The sequence below is a fragment of the Equus quagga genome, chromosome 13, assembly GCF_021613505.1.
Source record: "Equus quagga isolate Etosha38 chromosome 13, UCLA_HA_Equagga_1.0, whole genome shotgun sequence".
Taxonomy (NCBI): domain Eukaryota; kingdom Metazoa; phylum Chordata; class Mammalia; order Perissodactyla; family Equidae; genus Equus; species Equus quagga.
In genome coordinates, this window is record NC_060279.1 from 67,763,314 (window position 1) to 67,781,586 (window position 18,273).

Genomic DNA, 18,273 nt, shown 5'->3' on the forward strand with positions numbered 1-18,273 from the left:
CCATAGATGGGGGAAACTGAGCCACAGAAGGACCAAGTCACTGATTCAAGAACTCTCAAATGGTTGTTGGGAGAGCCAGGCAGGAGCCCACTTCCCCTGCTGTCTCTGCTAAGATTCTTCATGCACCTTCCCCTGCCCCCTCTAGGAGGACTCACCGGATGCTCCCAAGCCCCTGGCAGGGACTCTGCCTTAGCCCCCAGCCATCCTCCAGTGCCCCAGACCCTGTCGTCCCCAGAAAGACTTTGCTTGGAGGGTGCATGAGGGGGAGAAAAGAGAAGAACAACAGAAAGCCTGCCCTCTGCACGGCAAACAAACAAGCCGACCACAGAGGCCTTGAAAGGAGGCAGTGTGCTGAGGGGCGGGGGCTGCGGGAGGCGGGGGAGCCGGCATAAAGGAATGTTGTTCGCGAAAGCCGGGGCTGGGCACCAAGGGATGGACAGATGGCCTTTTATCCCGCAGCCTGGGTATGGCCTGAAAACCCTTTTTCTGAAATGAGATGGTGCCCCGGGCCCTGTGTCCAGCTGCCCCCACCCCATGGAGGCCCAGAGGAAGGTGGGGGCTCCAGGTGCCTCAGCAGGCCTGGGAGCATGTGGCCCTGGGCAGGTAGGAAGAGGCAGGCCCAGGGAGGAAGAGGACGGTGCTGGAGCCACAGCTGCACCAAGTGCCTTCTTTGGGAGGAAGCTTTCTGTGTTAACAAGCCCCCCGGAGGACCTCAGGGAGCAGTCTCCTCAGAGCTGCTGGTTTTCAGTAGCCGGAAATTTGGGGCAATGAAGGTAGCAGGATCTGCTTACTTCCGTTTCTAATAAGGTCCAAATCAGAAGTCAGGCCCAGCTAGGTCCCGTGGCCAAGCCTATCCTCAGAACATGTAAAATAAACTCTTTACGTGCAAAAACAAAACTAAAACAAACAACAAAACAGAAATCATAAATGGCAAGTGACAAGCCACAGAACCCCAAAACATACTCTCTTCTCACTCACAGTTACTGCAAGGCTGTTAGCTCCACCGGCCATGTCCCCGTGTTCATGGTAGGAAGACGAAAGGAAAAGAGAAAATGAGGACACTGTGCCTGAGGTGGGACCAACTTCTCCTGCTCTGGACATGTGGGGATCTAGACAAGACAGTCTCAACCTCCTGGGACCTTGAAGTCAGTTTGCCATGGACCTGGCATTGCGTCTACTCATGAAATGATGTCCCTCGGATGACATCAGCAACAAACTTGTCACCAGAAGCAGAAGCCAGCATAGATGGGCAATCCAGGACATGTGAAAAGGGGGCCAGTGGATTGAAAACACTAAATTACAGCTCAAAACTCACCCGAGTGTGCCCAGCAGTTTTCAGGCTACCAGATCCCACCATGGACCATCCGCATCCACATGGATCCTTTCCCCTTGGCCTCCAACCTCAGATTACGGCACCATTTCCAGGAAGGCATCAAGAGTAAGTGGATATGTGGTTTCTTCCAATGAAAGCCTGACTCTGGGATTTGGAGGAGCCCAAGGGGAAAACCCCAGCTGAGAGCCCGGGATTGGAGGTGGGACCTGGTGGACAGGGGCTCTTCTCTGAGGCTCTCCTCCAGGTCCTGCCTTAGAAAATCCTGCCTCATGCTGCAAGGGTAGGAAGGGTGGGATGGGAGTTTCAACTCTGATGTACAGTATCGGCAGCCTGCAGAAAATGAGTTTCTCAAGATTCATCCTTCTGTAGATTTGATGGGAGCTTTCTAGACTGCAGTCTATCAAGACTTAGACCTCACATTCTAGAGGTCTAGCTTATAGAAGGTGCTATCCACAAGGAAAATACACTTAAGCCATCTCCTCACTGACCCAACTTCTACAATGAGACAAATTTCAGATCTATCATATAGCCCTCCAATTTATAAGGATTATCTTCGAAATATTGTATTTTCCCTGTTTTTAAAGGAAAAATAAGCATTGATTTACAAACAACCTATATCACTCTTCCAGAAACAATATTGCTAAGTTTTCCTTTTACAATCTAATAACTTAATAAAGAGAAATAATTGTCGTTCTCATCATTGTTTACAAAATGGCAAAGGATTACACTGCTGAAAACAATAAAAGTCACTGAACTGTTCTACAAACAAAACAAAACAATAACAAAAAAACAACCTGCCTTACACTTACTACTTCTTTTTACTGATTCAACAATTCCCTCTCCCCCTGCCTGGACATGCAATCTTCTCCCATTTACAGTTGAGGATGTTTATGTTCAGCAAAGTTGACTGGCTTGTCTCCAGTAGAATGGTTAGTTCTGGAACACAGGACTGTTGGATTCTAAGCCTGTGTCTTCTTTTCCACTCTCATTTATCAAACCAGAACATTTCTTAAACTAGCAAAGTCTCCACAGTAAGCTCTAGAATTGATGTCTCCTCGTGAGCCTACACTCCATCTTTTATGCTTCTTAAACACCATGTCTTATATTTGTCACCATAATGGTGCTCCAGAACCAGGAGATGATGTCCTTGAACAACCCCAGGGAAAGCTGTCCTTCTGGGTGGTCAGTGCCTCTCTGATGTGGCCACAGTTCAGGGACATCACTAAATACACGATCTGGTGTGGTCAAGCAGAGAAGGCAAGAGGGAGCCATTTGTGACACCAGCTTCCCAGGCCAGAATTACCAGATGAGGACGCCATTATCCTAGAGAGAAATGCCTTGGGACTCTGGGCCACAGCTCTAGACCAACACTGCCCAACAGAACTTTCTGCAATGATGGAAATGTTCTGTATCTGTGCTGTCCAATATAGTAGCCACTAGCCATATGTATCTACTGAGCACTTGAAACGTGGCTAGTGTGACCGAGGAATTGAATTTTTATTTTATTTAACTTTAATTAATGTAAAATTAAATAGCCGCATGTGGCCAGTGTCTATCACTTTGGACTGCACTGCTCTGGACTCATATATTCAACTACTATTTGAAATCTCTACCTGGATGTTTCCTTGGCATCTGAAACTTAATGTGGCCCCAGTGAACTCTGTCCCATCGCAAACCTGGGCCCCAATCCCAGGACTCATCATTTCTATAAATCAAACTACCCGCTTGCTCATGTCAAAAACCTTGGCAACGCCCTCAACTCGTCTTTCCCTAACTCCCAACATTGAGTCCATCTTCAAGTTCTAGTGGTTCTTCCTCCAAGATATTTCCGATTTCTATCCACTTCTTTCTGACCGAATGGCCACCCAGTCCAGGCCACCTTCCTCTGTCACCTGGACAACAGTGATGGCCTCTTTGCTCTCTTCCTGCTTCCACTCTTGACACTCTTCAATTTACCCTCCATATGGCAGCCAGAATCATCAAATAAAATGTAGACCAACTTTTTCAATCTTCTGCTTAAGATCCTCGAGTGGCTGCCCAATGTACAAGACCTAAACCCTTACAAAGACCCATGAACCTTATTGAGACGTGGCCCCTGCTCACCTCCCCACTTTACCCCACACCATGCTCCCCATGTTCACAATGCTCCAGCAACACCAGAGCCTCTTTTTGGATTCCTGACGTCACCAAGTCCGGTTATACCCCAGGGCCTTTGCACTTGCTGTTCCCTATACCTAGACTGGTTTTTGTTTTTTACCCCATTCTTCTAACGACAGCTCCTTTTCATCCATCAGATGTCAGCTCCTCAGAGAAGCCTTCTCTAACCACCCTCACCAGAAGCTGCAGCTGCTACTCTGTCGCAGCCCCCTGTTCTAAAATATATTACCTATTATGTTGTATTTGATATATAATACATGTATATATTACATATAAGATATATATACACAGACTGTTTTATTTTTTTTAAGATTGGCCCTGTGCTAACATCTGTTGCCAATCTTCCTCTTCTTTTTTTTCCTTCCTTTTTTCCCCAAAGCCCCAGCATGTAGTTGTATATCCTAGTTGTACATCATTCAAGTTCTTCCATGTGGGACGCCGCCATAGCATGGCTTGATGAGCTGTGTGTAGGTCTGCGCCCAGGATCCAAACTGGCAAACCCTGGGCCGCCAAAGTGGAGCACGCGAACTTAACCACTTGGCCACAGGGCAGGCTCCCAGACTATTTTAAATATATATGTATATAGATAAACTGCATTCTGTTGTTGCCACCTGTAATTGTCCTTTCTGCCTCTCTGCCTCCACTGGCAGCTACACCTCGTGAAGGCAGCAGCCAGTCATCTTTTTCTCCCCAGCACCAAGCGCAGTCCCGGCGTGAGGAGACGTCCACCATGTTTGTGGTTGGATAGAGGAAGGAACGGTGGGGAGAAGAAGGCAGCCCTGCAGCCTCCTGGAACCACTTGGGGCTTTGCCAGCCTCATCGTTGACAACTGTCTGTTCCCGGCCAGGGTGCATGCCTCCAGCACTGCTCTCATCAAGATGAAGATGGAATGAAGGTAGCAGGTTGATATAGACCCTACATGCTCTAGCTGAGGGAAGGGGCAACTCTGAGAGGCTAGAATGTCACCACTCTCCACTTCCTCCAGAGGGGTGAGTGGTCTTGCCCAAGAGGGTCTGAGCACATAGCAACTCAGGTTCTGAAAACATCCATCCCTCATCACCTAATAGGAATCTACCTTAGCAGACACCGGGGCCCATAAGCATTCTATTTCAGTGTAATCTATATGTTCTGTATTACAGATCTCATTGCAGCCACACAAAGTCCTGTAGGGATGCAGGGAATAAGGAAACCAAGGCTGGGAGAGGTTAAATGACCCACACATTGTCACATAGCCAACAAGACCCAGAGCTAGAAGCAGAGCATGGGGCTTGGGTTGCAGATCCCAGGCTCCTCCTCTCTCCCTGAAGGCAACAGAGTGGGCTGCCCATTCAACACCCACTGCATCACTGCTCTGTGCCGAGCTCCACGCTGGGAGCTTGGGGATGCTGATTCTCTAGTAATGCCAAGAGATCTGCCCACTGAGCCACTTTTAGTGCCTCCAGTTTTTCCATCTCCATTTTACCTCTGCCCTTAGCCCTCTAGAACAGCGGGTTGCAAAATTTATGGTGCTTCTGAGCCACAAAGAACGCTCGTTAAAAATACAGATTTCTGGGGTCTTGCCTTTAGAGATTCTGACTTTGTAGATTTGAGGAATGTCTCAAGAATATGGATAGATATGTGTGGATCTGTATGCTCATTAATTCTTTAATTTAGTTACCTGTGTGTTTTTTCACTCAAATGAAATATCAAACTTTTCACACAAGTCTTAAATATTGGCATCTCTGTCGCTACTAGAGTCACTTTTCTGAAATATAACACAGCTCTCCAGTGCGCATCATATCCACTTCCATCTAGGTTGTTCGAGCGGCAGAAGTTGTTTAATGATATCCAGCCTGGGAGGAATAGCACCTCTCACCCCGAACCCCCACCAAATTCGTGTTTACCTGGAATCTGTGAACGTGACTTCATTTGGAAATAGTGTCTTTGCATTAATCGAGTTGAGATGAGATCGCACTGGCTTAGGGTGGGCTCTAAATCCAACAGGACTGGTGTCAGAAGAAGAGGGGAAATTTGGAGACACAGACGCAGAGACACGAGGAAGAATGCCCTAGCACGGGTGCAGGCAGAGGCTGGAGTGACAGAGCTACAAGCAAGAACACTAAGGGTTGCCAGCCCCACCAGAAGCTAGGAAAGAGGCAAGAAGAGATTCTTTCTCTGAGTCTCCAGAAGGAAACAACCCTGCTGACACCTTGATTTTAGACTTCTAGCCTTTAGAACAGGGAGAAAAGAAATCTCTGTTGTTCTAAGCCACCCAGTTTGTGGTACTTTGTTACAGCTGCTCTAGGACACGAACACAGTTTCACTGGATACGGGATGCCTTGTTGCACATGACCATTCGCACGCTGTTATTTCGTTTTATTTTATTTTTCCACTCAACCTTTAAGAACATGTCTGTAAGTGATGTCCACAATGTAACTTAGTATTTTTCCAACATTTTATGATGAAAAAATTCCAACACGCAGTCAAGCTGAATCTCACCATGAACAGTCGTAATGCCACCACCTACCACCTACTATTCACTTTACACTATTTCTTTGTGTTTTTGGGGGGTTTTTTTTTTGGTGAGGAAGATTTGCCCTGAGCAACATCTGCTGCCAATCTTCTTCTTTTTGTCTGTGAGCCACCACCACAGCATGGCCACTGACAGATGAGTCGTATAGGTCCAAGCCCAGGAACCAAACCTGGGCCGCTGAAGTGGAGCACACCAAACTTAATCACTAGGCCACCAGGGCTGACCCCACTATTTCTTTGTAAAAATAATCTTTAAAGGCTTCTGTATCCCAACATCTAGCTCTTGCAGCCACGAGGGCGTATCCTTAGGAGCAACTCCTAAATATGAATTAAATTTACTTGCCTCTCCTTTTTTAAAAAAAAAAATGGGTATAATTTTCATATAATAAAAAATTACCAATCCTAAATTGGATAAATTTTGACAATTACATGCCTGCTTGTAGCCAATACCCAAATCAAGATGTAGCACATTTCCATCATCCCAGAAAAGTCCTGAGAATTTAATAAGCTCCTCGGATTTTGATGAAAGGAAGACAGAGGATAAGTATCCAGGTCCCTCTGCCAGAGAGACAAGACGTTTGAGATTTACAGAAATTTCCAAGCGAGGTGCCAAGTTCCCTGTTTGCAAACACAACTGCTTCCCTGCTCTCCTAGCATCTGGCTGCTCACACACACAGAGAACTTGACCTCAGGCCCCTCCTCCAACCCCAGGCTGCGAATACAGTGCAGGAAAGGTACACAGGACCCACCAGCATGGAGTTCCAGCGGCAAGGCTGCTTCCAGGAGCTCCCTCCACATCCCTCCCCAACCCTGCCTTCCCTGAGGAAATCGCTACCATTCCATGACCACCGCTTGGACACCCACTTTTGACCCCCCCCCCCCCCCCCCCCGCCATGGGCTCACTCACTGGGGCTTGTCCCCTGTGTGGGCTTCCTTGAGCCACTTCCTGCCTGCTCTAGCTCCACACAACCTCAGGGTCCAGGGTGCACCAGGCAGCCCCAGGCCCTCAAAGTCAGACTCGATTGTGTCTCCTCAAGGCCAGCAACATGGCCCAGAAATAACGCTCAGCTCTGGTCCCGCTCTTTGCTTTCTCTAGTGGAGCAGGTGGGAGCAGAATCCCTGCTGGAATGAAGCAGAAAGAGGGGAAAAAAAAAACCACACTAACAGCTAAAACCCAATAAAAAACAAGTGATTTCACTGGTACAGAAAAGAGTCCAAAAATAGACCAAAATATATCCGTGAATGACTGATGAGCGATAAAAGTGTTTTTTAAATCAGTAGGAAAAGAAAGATTATTCCATAAATCTACTACGATAACCAGTTGGTCATTTAGAAAAACATAAACTTAAAATAATCCCTATTTTGTTCCTTATACCAAAAAAGTTTCAGTAGATAAAACATTTAAACAAAAACAAACAAACAACAACAAAAACATTAAAAATTATTAGCAGGATACTAAAGTATTTTTATTTTTGTGTATAAAATCTTAAAGTAGAAGTGGTCTTTCTAAGAATGATAAAACTTGATATCTTTACTACATGGAAAATTTAAAGGTTTAAGTGGAGAAAAAAACATTAAACAAGTCAAAAGACAAATGAAAACTGGAGAATAAATAGTAATGTGTATGATGGAAAGTAGGCTAATGTTCTTTCTATATAAGGAATGATTATAAATCAATAAGAAAGAACAAATATCTAACAGAAAGATGGACAAAGGAAGAGGCAAGTTACCAAAAAGGTGCAAATAGTTTAGACACATGAAAAGATATTCAATCTCTCTCATAGTTCATATAAATAAAATTTAAACAGGGAATAATTTTTTCACCCATTGGCAGAGGTTAAAAATACTGGTAATACACAGCATCTGGTGAGCGTGTGGAGAAATAGGCATTCTTACATGTTTTTGGAGGAGTTTAAATTGGCACAACCTTTTTAGGAGGTCAGCGTGTTTGACCCACTGATTAATCAGTAACGAAGAGCACAGAGAGTGAGTCACGTGTCAGGGCCAGGAGCGCCTGCTCCCCTCTGAGAATCTCCCTCACACGCATCCACCCCTCCCCGCACGTCACCCTAGAAGGCAGAGGTAGTTTATGAGGTCTAGAAAGCCATCCGATTCAGCTCGAGAGCCCCCCTCCTCTGTCTCCAAGGCCTGACTTCAGCCCAGTCAGAAGGATCAGAGGGAACCCTATACTGCACCCTATTGCTCTTAGCTCCCCAAGAAATGCATTTGCTTCCCATTGGTTCAATCTCACGCCTAAGATTTGTTCCTAATGGGTGTGCAATGGAAATTGACTGGGCACTTGGAGACCACATTCCATGATCTCTTAGCGCTAAAGGTTTCTAATCTATGAAATGGGAGAATTGACACCTGCCCCACCTATCTTATGGGCTCAAATAGAAATCAAAGGGAAAATATTTTGAAAAACATAAATTGCTATGCAAACTTAGGTGTGTTATTATTAGTTCTAAAAGGATCATTGTTATCCAAGTGTTCTTTATCTGAGTCCCTGGAGATTCAAGTTGCAAAGGACAGAAAAAAATCACCTTAATACTCAACTATTCATGAGTCAGCTGACCACTTATAAATTTATTTCCTCCTCAGATACTGACCACTACCCCCCAAACCCCCCAGTCCCCCTAGGAGAAGTGATGGTGGGGGCTGCTATCATCTGAGAAAATATGATGTAACAAAATGCAAACTGACCACAAAGGGAAATTGAAAATACAGGAAATTTCATGAGGCCAATGAAAGTGATAGAAACCGTTTTACTCACAATTCCATTGCCAAATAAAAATCTGGCAGTGTTAGGCCAGTTAACACTGAAAAACAGGCAATTAACAAAAGATGAGCTTCTTCAAAAGAGAACGACTTGTTTATCAAAGGATCAAGAGAAACCCTCAGCCCTAAAATACTCTTGCTAAAACAACCCTCGTTATGACCTCGTTATGCTGTGAAGGCCAGTGTGAAGTTTAGAATGTCACGTTGTGCTTTCACACTGTTTTGTTAGAAAAGCCACGTGTGCACAAAAACAACACTCCTTGATTCATTATTTGCTCAATGTAAGAATGGGCATGCAGTTGCAGTCTTACTTTTGCTGTCAGGTTACAATAAACTAAAAAAATATTTTTCAGTTTCGCTTTTCAGGATAATCAATTTCCCTCTTCCAACCTCCTGGCCCATTTTCTGTGAAATATTGGTCTTCATTTAAAATAGATTCACTTTTCGAACTAGTGTTTTCAGGTTCTTTGGATAAATACTCAGAAGCGCAATTGCTGGATCATATGGTATTTCTATGTTGAATTTTTTGAGAACACTCACATGTGGAAGATAAACAAACAAACACATAGATGTAGAGAACAGATTGGTGGTTACCAAAGGGGAAGGGGTTGCGGGGAGGGTGAGAAGGGTAAAGTGGCACATAAGTATGGTGACAGATGGAAACTAGACTTTTGGTGGTGAACATGAGGCAGTCTATACAGAAGCCACAAGATAATAATGTACACCTGAAATTTACGCAATGTTATAAACCAATGTGACCTCAATAATAATAAAACAAAAGTAGACTCACTTTAAGTGACCTTTTATCCTAGGAGTCAAGGACTTTCCCACTTAGGTGCAACAAACGACTGAACTTTTTCGGGCACCCTATCTCCAACCTACACTGGGCACTCCAAAGGGTCCTGTCTGGGACGAGAGAGAGCAATCACGAAATCAGGCTGATCTGGCCTTTCCCCTGGCTGGGGGGATGCAGGATCATGGAAGCTGTATTTATTCAGCCCCTTATAGGTGCTCCTTATTCCTCCGGGACAGCCAGTCTCAAAGTACGCGCCTTGAATTGACTTAAAAATTTGAAGTCTTTCTTTGACCTTTGTGGATAAATGATGCCCATTTCATAGACTTTCATTATTACCTAAGACTAGGGGCTATTTATTAGCAACTAACTGAGTTATTATGGACTACTAACATTTGGCATTTATAAAACTAAAACTAGCCAGAGACCCCTAAAAACCCTGATTCCATTTTCCAGTGGGAAATCTGAGCCTCATGAGATGCTAAGCAATGTTGAAAAGGCTCTGCTGGGCACAGAAGAATGTAGAGAACCAGAACTCTACACCTTTTAAATTTTATTGCTTTTAAAGGAGAAATTATGCCTAATTCACTTAGGTAATCATCAACCAAGTTTGTTGTAGATTGCGTGGTTCACTCTAAGTGTGTAGTCACATGTATTTGTGACGAAACTTCTGGCTACTTGTTTTCCTGTGACAAAACTTTAAGACATTCTGTACGCATCATAGTGCAAATATCTTACAACAAATCCCCCTAAATTTGCTTGATCTGGTAATGCTAATTAAATACCTTGCAATATACATCAAGGTAAGAACCAAAGTATTTGGATAATTATGTTTTGGGGCAATGCTTCACAACACAAAATCCTGAATATGAGCTTTACATTTCTCAATAATAAACTTCACGAGCGTTGCCAGCATCAAGTTTGTTGTGCTCCAATTTTTTTTACCATGACTGAGCTCTTTTTCCACTGGGGAACAGGAGCAGGTGGGGAGAGTGGTTTTTAGTCTTCTGCCATCTTAGACGAGCAGCAATCAGAGAAGAGGGAGGGAGAACCATTGTTCTGAGACTACTTGCTTTAGAGAAATTTACATAAAAATATACAGGAAGAGTAAACGGAGGTGGAAATCCAGGCAACCCGGGTCCTGCCCATGCATGTCATCCAGACACTCACAGCCCCATGGGGATTGGTCACAGCCCTGAGAGCAAGGAGGGCTCTTGCTTGGCATTTTCTATGGTTAACTTCACTCCTACCCTTGTAGGGGTCTCATGGGCAAGGGTGAACCGCAGTAGCCTGGTATGGAAGTAAATAAGTGAGGGCAAAGGCAGAAGTGAGTGACTCATCTGACAGCCCTTCATCCTTTCCATCAACTCCCAGCCCTTATAGCTAATAAAGAAGAAACTGGAAAGAGTTTGTTTTTTTGTTTGTTTTACATTTTAATTCTAGAAGTATCTTGTGTGTGCTAATTTTACCATTTTCCTTTTCAGTTATGCACATATCTCAGTTTTTCAAGCAGCTCATTCATTCATTTATTCAGACATTTATTACTTCCTGTTGGCATGCACCAGTGTAATGGTGTGTCCTAGCGAAACCCAGATGAATCAGACAATTCCAGTGTTCAGAGCTTATAGTTTAGTAGAGAAGATAAGACGCGTAGTGAAAATATAGTAAGGAAGAACATTATGAATGCTGTAATGAAGGTATGGGCAAAGTGCTATGAGAGTTTGGAAGAAGGAGAAAATCAATTCTAGATGGGGAGGTGAGGAGAAGCTATATGGAGGAAACAGCATTTGAGCTGGACTTAAAGGATGTGGCAATGGGGAGCCATTGAAGGCTTAGGAATATAGCCATAACATAACCAAGTTCTCTTTAGAAAAGTTTACAAGAAATGGGGTGCAGAAAGCATTGACAGGTAGAGACCTGCCCAGGAGACTTCTGCCATAATGAGCATAATGGGGCTCTGGCCAAAGTAGGGTAGCAGTGGGGAGTTATCCGGGAAGGAAGACTAAGGAGGCTAATGGGATTAGCACATGGTCTGTCCAAACCATCGACACTCCTTTTTCCAGTTATTCCTCATTTTTCCCCTTCTACAGCCTATGGATTCTCTAGGGCAAAGCAGACAATGGAGACAGGTGCTGTTAAAGTAAGAAAAACACAGGTAATCTCCCAGACGTAGTATTGCGTGAAAGAAGCTGTACAGCAGAATGCACACTGGATGATTCCATTTAAGCTTTGTGCACCTTTCCGGGAAATGAGAAGCAAGAGAAACCAGCAATGGAGACTGAGAAGTAATGACCAGGGGTATAGGTGGTGAAGAAGGTAGAATAATGCACCCCCCTCCAAAGTCTATGTCCCAATACCCGGAACCTGTGAACGTGTTACCTTACATGGCAAATGGGACTTTGCAGACATGATTAAGCCGACCTTGAGATGGGGAGATTATTCTGGATTATCTGGGTAGGCTCACTGTAATCACAAGGGCCCTTATGAGTGAAAGATGGAGGCAGGAGAGTCAGAAAAGGAGAAGTGACAGGAGAGCCGAGGTCTGAGCAATAGCCGGCTGGGGGCCATGAGCCAAGGAATACAGGCAGCCTGTACAAGCTGGAATAGGCAAGAAAACAGATTCTGCCCTAGAGCCGCCAGAAGGAAGGCTGCCCTGCCAACTCATTTTTGACCTCTGACCTCCAGAACTATAAGAGAATACATTTGTGTTGCTTTAAGTCACTGAGTTTGTGGCAATTCATTACAGCAGCAACAGAAAACGAATGCAGGTAGAAACCCAAAAGGAGGTGGTACCCAGAAGCCAAGTGAAGACAGTGTATCAGGGAGGAGGGAGTGACCTCAGTGACAAGAGCTGCTGCCAGACCAGGTGGATTAGGTGAGAACTGACCACCAGGTTTAGTGAGGTGAAGGTCCGGATGAGCCCGGCAAGGGCAGTTTCAGTGCTATGGGGGGTTTCAGAGAAAATAGGGAGCTTATTACATGTCCGTCTAAATTAATGAAGACAGCAGATGGCCCAGTGACGAGTGTGTGTCATAAGGAGAATAAACAAACAAGTAAGCGGAAGATGAGGGATGCTGCTCAGGCATCAGTTTGGGTTCTTGCCTGGGAAGATTTCCCAGGAAACCTTGGGATTTCTGTTTCTGGGATTCCTATTTGTTTCTTTATTTCCCCCAGAGAGTCCTAATTTCTGACCTTCCCCCCAATTTGCATCTCAAGGGCCCTTCATTCACTGATTTCTGGGATGACACTAGGGAGCACTCCTGGAGCCTGTGTTTACCCCGGTGTCATATGGAAACACAGTGACCTGGGTCCCTGGACCCTTTACCAGCTGGCCCTAAGTTCATCCTCCAGGTATGACTCACCTGGTTTCAAAGAATAAACTCATCTATGTGGCAAAATAGTGAGATTTGTAGGTAGAGATGAAAAGCCAGAGCTTGAAATTCCCTGGCAGGTAGCAAAGGATGGCAGCTGCTGATTGGCTAGGCAGGCTCAATGGGAAGCCCTTTTTGTTGGCTAAGCAGATCTCAACCCCCTTCAGTTAGCAGACTTAACATGTCCACTCCACTCTGCAGGCAGGAGCAGTCTGGCAAGTTTCCCAAGCATCAGCTTTTACTTGAATTCTCAACTCAGATCAGCTTTCCAAGTTGGGCTGTGCTCAAGATGGTCTGGAGGAGCCCGGGGTGGGAACCCCAAGTCTTCCTGCACCTAGCTCTCCTGCCTATTGTCCATCCCTATTTAATTACTCAGGTCCTAAAGCTCCGAATGGCCAGGCCCCAAAGCCTGGCAGAACCACATATGGCAGAATCTGTGGACTTCTCAGCCACTCAGAAAGAGATTCACGCTGTGGGATTAGGACCTTCAGACATCAGAGTTATCCCGACCGCAGTGGCTGGGGTGTCAAGCCTTGCCCTCCTCCAGGGTCTTCTCAAACAGAGGGTTTTTATCCAGGAGCATGGTCAGATGTTTGCCCACCAGAGGAGCTCTCAAGGTCTGTGTGTGTGAGGCGGGGAAGTATGAGCCGCCCTTTGACATTATTATCCTCTTGGCGGCAGGTTTGGGGTAAGGAAAGATTCCAGTTGGACTGTGACGAAAACTGTAGCTTTCTCACCAGAAAAATGCACCACCAGGCATTTTTACACACAATTTCATCTCTTTCATCAATCCCAGAAAATGAACCACAAACCCCAGAGTTAAAAAGTTCTGCTCCATATGTTTTCCAAGGTGTGATCAATATTCCACTGATGATGCCCAAGATGATCTTAGGGGATACGAGGATAAGCATTTCTGGTTTTAATAGAAATATTTATTTCATTTATTTTAAAGTGCATATAAAACCTGTGCTCTTACTTGTATTATTGCCTAGGGTAAGTAAATGGTAAAATAAAAAGTGAGTCTACTTAAAGATAAATATTAAATATAATAGTTTACGTGGTATGCCATTTCAGAAAAAACTGGGACAGTAATTTGTGGAGGACCTAAGTCTGAGAAACACAGTATCTACGGCCTTGGGAGGAGGTTTGGACCCAAAGTTCTCTCCTTTCCTATTTCTATTTTTCTTTCTTTCTTTTTTTTTTTTTTTTTAACAGAAATGCTAGTCACAGCTCAATAAATGGACTTCATGCCCCACTAACAAGGTGAGCTGCAGTTGGAAGAACACTTCTCCTACCTGAACTGGGAGTGAGGAGCTTGACCCTGCTGGCCCCTGAGGGCCAAGGCTCAGCCATCACTCTTTTACTTGCTCAAGGCAGGCAGCTCAGCTTCCCCAAGTCCAAGGCCACAGCCACAGCAGACCTTGTTTCATCCCCACAGTATGTTGGCCCAAACAAGTTTGACTTGTTTTGTGTGTGTGTGTGTCTTCGTGTTAGTGTGAATGTGTGTGTAAGTGTGTACACAGAGGGGGTGTGGCAAAGTGGGGAAGAGGAGAAACCAACGGGGCCAGGACTTCTCCATGGAAATTCCACAGCAGACCTCTAGGATGTTCCCCTCCAAGGACTACGCTTGGGAAGAAGCATCCCTAGGAAGGGCACCATTCAGAAATGAGGCCCAAACAACAGAGCTGGTTCATGACACTCCCCTTCCCCATCAGCACCCCTCCTGGTCCTCACATTACAGGAACCAGGCTCTAACCTCAACAGGTGTCAGTACCCCTGGTCAGCATCCCTGTTCCAGCAGGAGGAGAGGAGAGAGGTGGAGAAGGTAGCATGGGGGTTGCTCGAAAGGCTTAGCTAGGGAGAAGAACAAAAATGTCTTGTCTCCATTCAAGCCTTAAGAAGAGGGCTTCTCTCCAAAAGGATACCCCTCTCCAGATTTCTCCTCTGACTACCTCTCTCCCCCAGTTTAAAGACAACCCTACACTATCTTCTAGAACAGAAATCCGTAGACAGAAGCCAATAGGCAACCAGAGTATTGGGCAAATATGGCCACTGGTCAAGTTTGGGCCATGGGTTTGTAAATATGTTGTAGTTTTTAGTTTTTTCCCACATCCTCAGATTGGGCCCCGATATAAGAATGCCTGCAACATGGCCACACTGGGATTCTTGGGGTAACAGGTGAGTACAGGGGTAGGAAGCAAATTTGTCTGAGTCCTCCCTGAGGGTCAGGTAAGATGAAACAAAGCAAAACAAAATCAAACCAGAGTACTGGGTGGTTAGCGGAGCTGGCAGGTGGAGTCACCTAGGGCAGCTGGCCAGGAGTGATGCTCACGATGGTGCTGAGAGGAGAAGCCACACCCTAAGGCTCCTGTTTATAGGACACAGTGACAATGTAGGATGGCTCCCATGAGCCGTCACAAGCCTGGAAGTCTCTTGTATTCTGGTCCCAACCTCTCGTTTCCTACACTCAGCTTTAGTTATATCTATGGCTAAACCTTCTGCCCCTTCAGGACGACTCGACGCCAAACATCAACTTCCAAGATTAAATTGGGCTCCCACTGCACAATGCTGAGTCCTGGCATTTTACCTATGAAATCTCCCCAATTCAACCCCTTTCTCCCCTCCGTCGCAGCCACCATGGTGCAAGCCACTGTTACCTCTTGCCGGGGCTACACAGAAGCCTCCTGCCTAGTCCTTTACTCCACTTGTGCTCCCTCTATTCCTTCTTGGCACTGCAGCCAGGGTTCTCTTCCCAAGATGCAAATACGACCACGCCACACCCCTGCTTGAATCCCTTCCCTGGCTTCCCGTGGTCCTTAGAATAAAGTCCCAAATCCTGACCACAGCCTAGGAGGCCCTGCATGATGTGGCCCTGGCTGATCTCCGGCCTCCTCCCACATCCGTCTCCTTGCCCACCAGCCTCTGGTCACATTGGTTTTATTTCTATCCCTTGACTGTGCCAAGCCCTTCCCCTTCAGAGCCTTCACGCATGCTGTTCTGTCTGGAATGCTCTTCCCGCCACACTTTACCTGGCTAAGCCCTATCCATCGAATAGCTCAGTGTAAATGTCACTTTCACAAGAAAGCTCTCCCTTGAACGCCTCCTCTCCAGCTCTGTACTCTGACAGCAGTAAGTAATTAAATAATTACTGTGCAATTAGTATGTTCCCTCCCCTTTTCCCCTTTCTTATTAGACTGTTAGCTCCATGAAGACCATACTGGTTTTGTCCATTGGTGTCTCCCCAGTGCCTAGCTCAGTGCTGCCAACCATTAAGGGACCAAGTGAGTGAGCGAATAAATGACTGAAGAATTAGGCAAGATGGCCCAGTGAGGAGCCACCTGGAACAATGAGAAGCAAGTCCTCTCATCCAAAGATCTAAAAGCACTTGCTGGGACCATCTTGAAAGCAAGAACTAGAAGCAGCGAACAACTGTTGGTTTATGTCCAAGCATGGTGGCCCCACTGTCACCAGTCCTACAGTCAGGCCCGGGGCAGGCCAGAGGAGTTGGTTCGCCCCTGGCCCAAGCCTATCTGGAGCCCTGTGGGTAGTGGCCATCTCCCCTGCCCAAAGACCCCTGGGATGGAGACAGCATCGATTTTGGAGTCAGGTACACTTGGCTTTTCCACTAACTAGCTGTTTGACCTTGGACAAATTACAGAGCCTCCTTGAGCCTCAATTTCCATATCCTAAAATGGGGATAACAAAACCTACTCCAGGGTCAGTTAGAGGCTTAAGGCCATAATGAGCTGTACTGCACAGCAGCATGCAGCTCAAAGTGAGAATCCCTTCTCCCTCCGCAAAACTGGCTCACGGCTGTCATTTCACTCTCTTAGACACCCAAGGCAGCACACCAGACAAGGAATAAAGGGAGCTCTGAGGGGTCGGAGGACACAGTGCACCCAAGACACTGCCCCAACCTCTCCACCCACCTAGGGGAGCGCTAGTGCCAGACTAGGGCGGCACCAGGAAATCCAAACTAGCTGAGAAGGGTGATATCCGTGCCTTTTGGAAGCAGGAGTAGGGTGAGATAGGAAGAAGAGGACAGGTGAGCTTGGAAGCTACTATTCAAACAGAAGTGAAGAGCGGTTGCAAAGAGGGAGAGGCTGATAAGGAAACAGGAAGGAAAGACCGGGCTTTTGAGGGGGCTGGGAAAGGTGATCCAAGCTGTCAGATTACAGAAGCTGCTGAAGAAACAAGTAGGAAGGAGGGGGTAACTCGGAAGGTGGGAGAAGCAGCAGATAGAAGAGGGTCGGGGGAAAGCTGGGAGAGGAGGGGCAAGGGCCTGGGAGCAGGGAGCGGGGTCAGTGACCTGTTACCTGGAGAGAAGAGAGGGGAAGTGGAGGCGAGGGCGGAGGCTTCACCTTGCGTCCCTCCTAGAGGGCAGGTGAACGGGGCTGGCTGGGGAGTAGAAAGTTGGGGGAGGGAGGAGGAAGGTGGAAGGTGTGTGACCCCCGGACGGGCTGTACCTGAGGGTCTCCCAGCAGGTCGCCCACGTAGTACTGCTCCAGCCAGCGGCGCGCGTTGGCCGAGTGCCGGTGCGGCGGCCCGTCCAGGTCGGCGCTAACGTCCTGGCCAGCCCGTGCCCGCAGCAGCTGCTCGCCCCCCGGGTGGTGCCGGACGAAGCCGGTGAGGTCGTAGAGGCGGGCCCCGCAGCGGACCCAGCAGTCCCCGGCCGCCAGGCGCCGCTGGACCTCGGCTGCGGAGAAGGAGGCGGCGGGGGGCGGAGCGGGGGCCATGGCGGGAGAGCGGAGCTCGCAGCTCGAAGCCCGGGCGTCTGCTCGGCGGCTGCCCAGCGCGCCTCTTAACATCCCCTGAGCTCGGCCGCCTTGACGGGCCGGCCGCCGCCGCACCTGCTCATTTGCATGCCGCGCTCCTATTGGCCGCCCCGCGGGACGCTGCCGGAGCCCGGAGGGGCCCCCTTCCCCATTGGCCGGCAGGCAGCCCGGACAGACCAGCGAGGGGCGGGCCAGGCGCTGCCCGGCGCCCGCCAGGTGGCCCTAGGCAGGTAGAGGGCGCGCCCGCCAGGTGTGTCCCCTCGCTGGAGAGCGAAGGGGGCGGGCGGATGCAGGCGGGGCGCGTCTTCCTGTCGCTGCGGCTGTCCGGCCCGACATCCTCGGTGGTCTGATCGCCCCTGGAATAACTCTTCTGCTGCCTTATGGGAGAAACTTGCTGTTTTCGATCCTCAGGCTCCAGGGCAGGGCGAGGACTTGAGTAGGGCGGGTGAGGCACTGGCTTCCAGAGCAAATTTTAAGGGGGCGCCCCCAAATTCAGAAGTCACATTGCATAATATTTTAATATAATATTTTAAAAATCATATCGTTTCACAACAA

The 18,273-nt window shown here is 47.2% G+C and overlaps 1 protein-coding gene across 1 annotated transcript in view; it reads right to left on the bottom strand.

Annotated features, from left to right (window-relative positions):
* The window catches only part of FA2H (fatty acid 2-hydroxylase), a 49,701-nt gene extending 31,969 nt beyond the window's left edge, over positions 1 to 17,732 (bottom strand). Inside the window, exon 1 of the mRNA XM_046681849.1 lies at positions 17,410 to 17,732. Coding sequence (XP_046537805.1) covers positions 17,410 to 17,679 — 270 coding nt within the window. The 5' untranslated portion in view covers positions 17,680 to 17,732. The remainder of the gene's footprint in view (positions 1 to 17,409) is intronic.
* Between the last annotated feature and the right edge of the window lie 541 nt (positions 17,733 to 18,273).